Genomic DNA, 10,631 nt, shown 5'->3' with positions numbered 1-10,631 from the left:
TCTAAGCAACCACAAGAACTTGGATATTACCTTCACATTTTACCACCAGCCATGATTATCTGTTAGTGACTTTTCAGATATATTTTCTTAGATGTGTTTTCTGTGGGACAGAGGCTCTTAATTAATGATATTTAGATATTATTTTTGTTATATTACTTTAATAATTATTATGTGATATGAGAAAAGGTACCACTACATCTAACATATAAAGGAAATGCTCCTAAGAAACATTACCAAAAAAATGAAAACGTTATAGAAAAAAAATGAAAATACAAGAAAACACATGAAGATGTGTTTTTCAAAAATTAAAACACAGGAAAACATTCAGAAATTAAACACTGCAGTATACAGAATCATCTGTACATGTTTTTACAAACTTAAATGACCAGTAAAATAATGGGACAAAAAAAAAAAAAAAAAAAAAAAAGTGATAGAATTTAGGCTCTAGAGGCATTATATTGAAAGCTGCATTTATGTTAGACTGTTAGAGAGAAAAAAAGAATCTCACCCTTAAACTCACCATGAATATTTAGGGCATTGAATTGGCAAAATACTGAAAAGCAACAGAAAATACAAAGAATTTATTTTATTTGATGAGCTTAAATGTTCTATATTATCATGGTCCATGTTTTGATTCTAGTAGTAACATTGAGAAGTCTTTTCCACCTTTTTTCATCTTTTATTACAGAATTTCATGCACTTTTTGGAAAAAGAAAAAAAAAAAAAAGTGAGGCCATATGAGTGATTCAGTAAGCTCAATATAACTCATCAAAAATAAATAAATAAATCAGTCTGGCCACCAGACTAAAATAGTCTGATAATAAGCCTAAAATAAGCTAAAATAATATTTTGAATTCTTAAAATAGGGATAAATGTTTTTTTTACTTCTGACACTTTTACCCCTTTGGTCAGCACTAACCATCATTCAGCTTTCAATGATCTTGTTAACAAAACAGAGACATATTCATATACAAAACTTTTTCTTAAACAAACAAAAAACAAACAAAAAAAAAACAAACAAAAAACTTATTCTGTAATTTCAAATCTTTTGTCAACTGACATTTCCATCTACTTTTTCTTACTATAATTTTCCATAGATAGTACATCATTGTAGTCATTGAGTGGGAAATCCTACTTCCATTAAAGTCCTCATTCACAAATAGCCCTGTCAGGTGTATTGCAGGATAATTATAGACTGAAGATACTATTTTACACTCTGCATCCTTTTTGAAGATTTGTCTTCAAGAATGCACTTTCTGAAGGTAACTTAAGCATCTTTCTTTCTCCAGTAATGGAACTACTATATAGTAAAATAATATTTTTTTTTCTACTGAAAATGAGAAATTGAAGGAATTTAAATGAATTGTTCTGATTTTCATATAGATGCTAACGGAAAAAAATAAATAAATTCAAATCTTGTTATTAAATATATTTAGAAAATGTGGAAGCATCAGTACTACCAGCCTCAGAAATAGCAACATCAGAATGCAAGCATAAAGAGATTGCTGAGGAATAGTTATTGGCTATTTAATAATTGGCTATAAATTCAAGCAATTCCTGTTCATTTACTCATTTGTGGATGCTGCCTCTTTGTGGCAGAATGCCATGTAAAATGTACCTTTCACATTAAGAACCTAATCCTACATTTCTGTTGAATCCCATGCAAACTCCTGTTTATAAGTTTAGACCCAGAGAGAAAAAAAATACATATACACATGAAAGGCTGCACACTGTTTGCAGGAATTTCTCATTCAATTCTTACTGAGTAAGCCTTCCTTCCTCTTACTGAATGACAAAGCCAGTGAAGCTGAAAATTTCCTTACTTATACCCATTTAGCAACAGTGGGCCTCTACCGAGTTTAAATGAAAGGAGAACCAGGACAGTGGTTTCAGCAATAGTTAGAAAGGAGGTAATTCAAAATTAGGGTTCCAGAACTGCACCTCAGGTAGCAGTACTCACATTTCTCACTAGTGTCAATGAGAAATCTGCAGGAAATGAAGAGCAGTACAGATAATAGATAAGTTATTTCTCTTGTGACAAAAGAACACTCTATCTGCACTTCAAACTGAAATAACACTCCACATACTAAACTGTCCAAGTCATGTGGGGGGTTTTGCTTTTTTTTTTTTTTTTTTCTTTTGCTCTGTGTTGGTGCCATAGAGGAAGGAACACATGCCAACAAAACATCTTGAATTCCAAAGGACCAGCTATATAGCTTTGTTTCTGTAAAAAGTGACATACTGCACATGGATAGGAAAAACATAACAGAACAGAACCCTTTTGCAATAAGAGATGTACTAGTGATCAACTCTGCAAACAATACCAAACATGACAATCTTGTCAAGAAAGAGAAGATCCCATGTGAAATATACCCTTTTCCATATACTGAAGACCACTTTATCAACGAAACAAAATGTAAATACAGAACTATCCTACTCAATACGTTGGTGAGACAATTATTTATGTGTAGTTCTGACCCATGTTATATATGCTGGTAATGACCGTATATTGTGTTTTAAAGATAAAGAACACATTATATGATGCCTAAAAATGTTATGACTTTCTGATGAAGCATAATTGCTAGTAAAGAGAAACCAACAAATAAACAGATGATATTGGCAAGAAATTTTAAAATTCAGATACTCATCATTTCATATTCTCGCATTTGAAATATTTATCAAGTGTTTATTCAGAAACTATTAAAAAATCACATGTGCTGGGATACATACGAGAGACATCAGTTGTCCCATCTTACAGTGATGCTGTGTTTATCAATATACTTGCCATTGCCTGCTGCCCAAAGGGGTAAAGATATTGTAAATAGATGTGTACAGTCCATTATTTGATCTTCTGAAATGCCAGTAAACATGAGGGTCTGTACTAAGCAATCAGAAACTGGCTACAACTACTGTCAAGTCATTGTGTTTTGGTTAACTAATGAAAGAGAAAGAAAGAAAGAAAGAAAGAAAGAAAGAAAGAAAGAAAGAAAGAAAGAAAGAAAGAAAGAAAGAAAGAAAGAAAGAAAGAAAGAAAGAAAGAAAGAAAGAGAGAAAGAAAGAAAGAGAGAAAGAAAGAAAGAGAGAAAGAGAGAAAGAAAGAGAGAAAGAGAGAGAGAGAGAAGGAGGGGAAGAGAGAAAGAGAGAAAAGAGAGAAAGAGAGAAAGAGAGAAAGAGAAAAGAGAGAAAGAGAGAAAGAGAGAGAGAGAGAGAAAGAAAGAAAGAAAGAAAGAAAGAAAGAAAGAAAGAAGAAAGAAAGAAAGAAAGAAAGAAAGAAAGAAAGAAAGAAAGAAAGAAAGAAAAGAAAGAAAGAAAGAAAGAAGGAAGGAAGGAAGGAAGGAAGGAAGGAAGAAGGAAGGAAGGAAGGAAGGAAGGAAGGAAGGAAGGAAGGAAAGAAAAAGAAAGAAAGAAAGAAAGAAGAAAGAAAGAAAGAAGAAAGAAAGAAAGAAAGGGGAACAACAAAAAGAGAAAGAATACTGATAAAACCAAAGCATTTTTTTTTCCTGCTAAGATGAATGCCCCTACTACATGGCCCTCACTAGCTTGCCCCGCTAGATGCCTGAGCAGGAAGGTTGCTAAAGGCATATTTTAGCATAAAGAAACATTATTTATTTCCTATTGTGAACAATTATATGTCTTAGATTGTCTGTTAAGATTTGGTCTTAATTGGGATCATGTATAATGATTTATAAGGTTATCATGATACTGTATTGGCTTTGAGAAAAAAAAAAAGGCAAAAAAAAAAAAACAAAACAGCTCTCAATGTAGTGCAACACTTCAGAGCATCTGCAGACTTTGGAATCCATCCTGGAGAAAAAAAAAAAAAAAAAAAAAAAAAAAAAAAAAAGTCCCAGTAGTTTTACTTGTAAGAATGATGAGTATATTAATGCTCTGCAGGGCTACACACATGATTAAAGTTGTTCATGTGCTTAAGTGCCTGCAGGATGAAGGTTTAAGCTGGGACTTCTTTCACAAGTAAAGATACTTAAGTGAGTAAGAATTTGCAGGATTCGGTCCTAAAATAGTGAAGGAAAGAGAAATGCTAATGTGCATATAAAAATAGGTGCTACAATAAAATATTTTTTTTATATTTCATCAATAAGTTATTTTCACTACCCAGTTATGGATCATATATCTCTGCACTCTTTAATGATTTGTCCACATCTACAGCGATCCTTTTAACGATCATAATATATATATATTTTTTTTTAATTCAAAAGTCCAGAAACCATACAAACACATCCTTAAAAAAAGGAAACCTTGTATTAAAGTCGGGGTGTGCTAATCTCTCCATAAAAGCCATTTAAACTCACCCATGGCTAACATGGCTAAAAGGGGAAAATGTGCGCTGTACATAACCAGAAAGAAAATAAAACTAAACAATGTTGGTTTAAAAGAAAACAAAACAAAACAAAAACAAAACAAAAACAAAAAGACACAAAAAAAAAAACACTAACAAAAACAAAAAAAAAAAAAAACACAAGGACCATCACTTTTGTACTTGTAACCTGAATATGACCTGACAAGACCCTCCTGCCACCTTCCCCAAGCACACATAGACTCATGCACAATACTAGTGTTGTGCCCAGTTTACATAATAGGTGTTTTTCTGCTTCCAGAGTAAAAAAAAAATAAATAAATAAAAAATAAATAATAATAAAAAAATAAAGGCAGCCGAAAATGAAATAAAATAAACAGCACACTCTTTCAGAATCATTCCCAAAAGCTGAAAAATCCCGTGCCAAGGCACTTCACCCTACAATAAAATGAATTTAAGGGGAAAAAAGAGGGGGGTGAGGTGGGGCAGGGGGAGGTCAGCATTTATGTTTCTTTGTTTTGCATGTGGTTATTAAATACAAATACTCTAGAGAAGGAGCTGCTGTGGTTGGCGGGGAAAGGGGTTTCTCTGCACTGTTTCTCAGAACTGGCTGAATGTGGTCTGTTTTTCCAGCACTTCGAGGTAGTCCGGCTCTGCGTTTAGTTTTGCTTTTAGCTCCAGGTACTCGTTCCTGTTGGGCTCTACATAGACAGTACTCGGGGGACTGTAGAGCACCGTCTCCCGGAGCCTGCCGTCCCCCGGCCCCGGGTGCAAGTACTGGTGGGCACGCCTAAGGTCATAGTTGGGGGAATAGGTGTAGGCGGCGGGGAGCTTGGGGTAGTCGGGGAGGGTGGAGCCGGCTGTGCCCAGCGTGGAGGAGGAGGAGTGTTTGTCGGGCTCCAAAATGCCCCTGTAAAAGCGATCGGCGTCTTGCACCGGGGAGAGCAGCTCCTCTCGCGGCTCGATGGTGCTCACGCTGTACGCGGGGCTGCGCCCGGGCACATCCTCCCCGCCGGGCGCCGGCGGCGGCGGGGGCGGCGGGGGAGGCTGGGTGCCCCCCCCCGCTTGCAGGGGGTGGCTGCTGTAGGTGACCTTGAGCTCGTGGAGGTCTTTATAATCCTCGCCCGCGTTGCCCTCCCGGGAGCGGTAGATGGGGTTTTTGCACATGTGGCCCAAGGGGTGCGGGATGTACTCGTAGACGTGCCCGGCGGGGGTCTTCACTTTGGGCAGCGCCGCGCCCCCCCCGCCGCCGCCGCCGCGGTGGGGAGGGTGCTGCTGGAGGTGCGGGTGGTGGTGGTGGTGGTGGGCGCCGCTGTAGACGCTGTACTGCATGTTGAAGGAGCTCATGTCGGAGTTGTTGGCGCTGGCGTGGTCACCCTGGCCCTTCTTGCGCCGCTTCATCACTAACACGAAGAGCCCCGCCGCCACGAAGACCGACATGATGAAGACCAGCAGCAGGCTGAGGATCAGCACCGAGAGCGGCACCGAAGAGCCGCCGCCGCCGCCGCCCGCAGGCGTGGAGCCGCCCACCGCCACCGTGCCATTGAGGCGCACGGTGGAGGAGGAGGGGGTGGTCCTGGCCGGGAGCTGGCCCGGGGACGGCGTGGGCGTGGAGACGACGATGTCCGAGTAGTCGGGGCACAGCAGCTCCGCCCGGACGGCTCGCATGTCGCTCTGGGCGAACTTCTTCGGGGACTCGCAGATCACCTGGTCCACCAGGACGCCGGTGTTGAGCTGCTCCAGCCACAGCTTCATGCCTACCACGTCGCAGGTACAGTCCCAGGGATTCTCGTGCAGGTCGATCTGCAGGAGGGATTTCAGCTGGTCCAGCACCCCGCTCACTGGCAGGTAGGAGAAGTGGTTGCTCCGCAGGCTCAGCCTGTAGAGGGAGAGACCAGAAAAAATGTTCCCAGGCAAAGATCTCAGAAGATTGTTATTCAAAAACAAGAGCTGAAGGTTGGGGATGGGTTCAAAGGTGCCCGCCTCTATCTCCCGGATGACATTGTACTGCAAGAAAAGGTACTGTAGGCTTTGTAGCCCATAGAACAGCTCTGGGCTCAGCCGCTCAATCCGGTTCCCATTCAGGTACAGCCTTCGCAAATTAGTTAAATCCCCAAAAGCCCGGTCCTGAATGACCGAGATACGATTATTGCCCAGGTGCAGTAAATCCAGCCCGGTGGCATCCACAAAATCTGCCCTGCGTACCAGAGCGATGTAGTTTTCTGTCAGATACATCTTCTTAGGATTATAAGGTTTGGGCTGTAGCTCAGAAATGCTCTCAATCTTCCTCTCCTGACAATTGACATTGAGGCCCAGGTCAGAAATCTGCAAGTTGCAAGTGCAGGCAGTGGGACACTCCAAAGGCACCGGGGATTTGGTCTGGTAGGCAATGCTGGGTCCGTAGTTGCTGTATCCCAGGTCTTTGGAGGGCAGACGGGAGGTGGGTCGCACCCTCGTCTTGTTGGGTTGGCGGGTCCCTTTGGGGGGCTTCAAGGGGGATTTGTAAACAGCTGAAGAAGAAGTGGCCACGGAGTTGACTGAGGCTGGGGTAGTGTGGAAATACCCTGTGGTGCTCAATGGTGTCTGTGGCCTCATTTCGTAATCCGAGATGAGTCTCCTGGGGCAAAGCTCCTGCTTGGAAACTTCATCCAAATCTCGACCGTGTAAGCGAAAAGGGGTCTCACAAACCACATCTCCCACCAGTGCAGAGTACGAGATACTGTCTAGCCAATCCTTTAGAGCAATCAACTCACAAGAACAATTCCAGGGGTTTTCCTCCAGCTGCAGCTCCACCACTTTATCCATGTGCTGCAAAAGGCCCACATAGGGCAACAGCTTCAGCCGGTTACCCCTCAGATCCAAGTGAGTTAAGGGCACAAAACGGAAAAGGTTGTTGGGCAAACTGGAGAGGAGGTTATCATTGAGAATCAGCACCTGCAGCAAATGCAGTTTGCTGAAGGCATTAGGTTCAATGATGCTAATATAATTATAATCAACCTGTAGGTATTCCAAACTCTCTAGACCAATGAAAGTGTCGTCTCGTAGAAGTTCCAGCTTGTTATTGTTCAAGTGTAGCCTTCTTAAGCCTCTCAGACCATGAAAGGCCCCTGTTTCAATGTCTTGTATGTCATTGCTCCCTAGATGCAAAATCGAAGCCCCCGTGTAATTAACAAATTGGTTTGGGTACAGCCTGTTCAAAAGGTTCCCAGACAACAAGAGGTGGTAGACAGGGAACCTCGGTGGACTGATCTCAAAAAGGCTGATGATCCCTCTGTTTTCACAGCTCACTGTTAGGATGCTGTCCTTCTCCTCACAAGGACACGCATTATCACAGATTTCCCCATAATACTCGATGCTTTCTGCCCACGAAAGGACTAGCGATGTTAAAGCAAACGCGATCGTCTGCAGCATCCAGATATGCATTTTTTTGTTGAGGTCCTGTTCCAAAGTTACTGTGGAGCAGCAAGCGTACATTTTATTTCCTGTAAGGGTAAGGAGAGAAAAAAGAAAGCAACATAATAGCATAACCCCATAAAATTTACAGCGGACACAAAGTTTGTATATATCTTCAGTGGAGTGGAGAATGGACTGGTAATCAAACAAACAAAAAAATCCCCCTGTCACTTCTAATTCCCACACTTTTGAAAACTGAATGACATGCATTGATTAGAAGGTTGATAGGAAATTCCTAGTGAGTCAAATGCCTGCAGTGTTTAAAAAGGTGAGATCGCAGTAGGAATCATTCTAGTTCTATTCATATGTGGTACATTTCAATGTTTCATTGGATTTCTTTTTCACAACCAGCCCCATAAATATACATAAAATGGCTGTCAGTTCGGTTTCACGGTTCTAATTTAAGAGAAAAGAAGCACCATTTTACGAGGTTTCCCACCTCCCCTATTACCCAGCTCCCCCTTCCCTTCAGAACCTCCTCAGTGAACAGCGCATTAAGGTCTTTCCCTATTTTAACAGAGCCAAAGTGCTACCTTGATTTTTAACCAGTGGTGGAAAAGCCATGGTAGGAAGCCAGATAAAAATGCCCAGTGCTGAAAACAGCAGCTTAATTCAACAGAGAGGATACTGACAGTTTCTCCAAATCACCTATTTCTTAAAACTCTTTCATGTGATTATTTTTATCTATACATTTACAAAGCATGCATGCACACAGGCACACACCCATCTGCACATATGCACACACAGCCACACAGCCACAGCCACACACACACACACACACACACACCACAGAGGACTTTTGTGGCAGAATTATTCGGTAATGAAATTAAATACATTAGCCTCCTACTCAGTGCACTTAAAAGCTGTCAAGTGAGAGAAATTTTGTATCTTTACACAAGTAAATCATCTTGATTGGAATCAAGTTATGTACAATGCAACAGTGAAGAATATCAGGCAGAGGTCTTACACACACAGCCACACACACACACTCACTCTTAGAGGAAATGTTTTAACCACTCACCCAAAATTTGTGAAAAATGTAAAGCATGCAGATCATCTTCGGAGTCTCAGCCATATCTGACATACCGCTTATTCCCAACGTTCTGCAAAACTAGCCTGGTAGAAGCGGAGAGATCTAAATAGGTCTCATGGAAATATCTCATCGCCAACACTCCAAGCATCAGAGTTACTGATTATAAGCAGCGATGGCTGTCAGTACTCTTCATCCTTTAGGGGAGAAGACACTCAGGCTGATTAAAAGCCAGTGGGGAGTGGAGGGGGAACCCTACCATTGACCTGCATCAGTGATTTAACACCCAGATTTCATCTGGTCAGAAACAAATCCCTTTTCCATTCCTTCTTTCAGTCTTTCTGACTCCTTGTGGCTTTCTTCTACTTCTACTAGCCTAAAAGCAATGTGAATAAGGAAAATATATGCATTGTGTGTGTTGGTAGGGGAAAGCTAATAAATCATCTGGGCTTAAATGCTAGGGGCTTGGAGCAGGCTTGCATTTTCTATTGCCCACCTCAGAGCTTCTATCCTCATGCCACAACTCTGGTTTGGAGGAACGCATCCTAAAAACCGTCAAGTCTCAGCACTGCAAGACATCTCCTGTGGCATCAGGTTCAAGGCTGCAAATTTGGCACTTGCAGCAAAGGCAGTCATGCAGCAAGAAATCGGAAGTCTCGGCGAATCTCTCTAATTTTGACCAGACGTCAACTGGATCGGAATTACTCAAACCAAAAGGCTTCACTGCAAAAAGGCAGCAAAAATTTTACTCAAAGGCATGTCTCTAGCATATTCTTTCTCAGCTCGATCAGATCCATTCATTAACTGACAGATCTTCGGAGGAAAAAAAAAAAAAAAAAGCTATTGAAAACCTGCTCGGTCAGTGTTAAAATCCCAGGCATTTTACAACTTTAATTCAATTATGGTTAGCAAAGGAGGCAAATACAATCTTCCCTCCCGCCTCCTTTCTCCCTTTCTCTGAAAAAAAAAAAAAAAAAAGGGGGGGGGGTGGGGTGGGGGGATGGGAGGTAGAGAAAATAAAGTTGTAGCTGGCTATATGCAAGGTTGCAATCCCGCCCTGGAAACCCCTGTGTGATGACTGCATGCTGCTGTTCGCCAGCTCCCTACAGAGGTTCATACTGGGAGAGGGGGAGGGGGGGAACGGGGCTGCATGGGGATTTTTCTCGTGTGTGTGTGTGCTTTTTCCCCCAAAGAGTTCATCCCTCAGATTACCGCACTGCATATCCGGCTCGAAGCAGCAGCTTTCAGTACCGCCGACAGCAGCAGCAAGCAAGCGGCCCCAGCCGGACACTGCCACCCAGCCGAGCAGCACCCAGAATTGGGAGAAATGGCTGGGGGTGGGGGAAGGGGGGCGGAGGAGGGGCGGGGGGGGGGGGGTAGAAACAGCAAGGAAAGACCCGGCGGGAAGGGGCGGGGGGGGGGTGTTGGAGGGGGGGTGTAAGGGGGAGAAGGAAGAGAGGAAGAAAAGAGAGCGCAAGAAAAGTCAACCCTGGTACTTACTTCTCCTGAAATCCCCAGGGCCCAAGCATGGTGGCAGCACATGAAGGCGCCCGTTCGGTGCGCGGGGGCGGTGGCGGCGGCGGAGGACGAGGAAGCCGAGGAGGATTTTTTGCGGCCGGGGAAGGCTTCGGTGAGAAACGCACACAAACAGCACCCCGCGGCCGGGCGGCGCCGAGGCACCGGCGTTCGCACAGGGGCGCGCGCACACACGCGCACACACACACGCGTGCACACACACACACACACACACACACACACGCGTGCACACACACTCACGCACAGACACGCTGCACGCGCGGGTGGGCTCGTGCCCGGGCAGCCGCGGCGGCGCGC

At 43.1% G+C, this 10,631-nt stretch overlaps 1 protein-coding gene across 4 annotated transcripts; it reads right to left on the bottom strand.

The window, feature by feature from the left end:
* Positions 1–4,520: 4,520 nt before the first annotated feature.
* Positions 4,521–10,415, bottom strand: SLITRK5 (SLIT and NTRK like family member 5). 4 transcript variants are annotated; one of them, XM_084506826.1, is made up of 3 exons: positions 10,299–10,408; positions 8,790–8,884; positions 4,521–7,797 (listed from the first exon to the last, which is right to left on the bottom strand). In XM_084506826.1, the coding sequence occupies exon 3, from the start codon at positions 7,787–7,789 to the stop codon at positions 4,916–4,918; it is 2,874 nt and encodes a 957-aa protein (XP_084362952.1). In that variant the 5' UTR covers positions 7,790–7,797; positions 8,790–8,884; positions 10,299–10,408; the 3' UTR covers positions 4,521–4,915. The 4 variants fall into 4 exon arrangements, 3 of the variants coding, with proteins under 3 accessions (XP_084362952.1, XP_084362953.1, XP_084362954.1); XM_084506827.1 differs by lacking the exon at positions 10,299–10,408 and adding an exon at positions 10,011–10,104; XM_084506828.1 differs by lacking the exon at positions 8,790–8,884 and having other exon boundaries at positions 10,299–10,411.
* Between the last annotated feature and the right edge of the window lie 216 nt (positions 10,416–10,631).

Source organism: Aythya ferina (genome assembly GCF_964211825.1).
Source record: "Aythya ferina genome assembly, chromosome: 1".
NCBI classification, from domain to species: domain Eukaryota; kingdom Metazoa; phylum Chordata; class Aves; order Anseriformes; family Anatidae; genus Aythya; species Aythya ferina.
The sequence above is the reverse complement of the archived record's forward strand: the minus strand, read 5'-3'. Positions and strand labels throughout refer to the sequence as shown.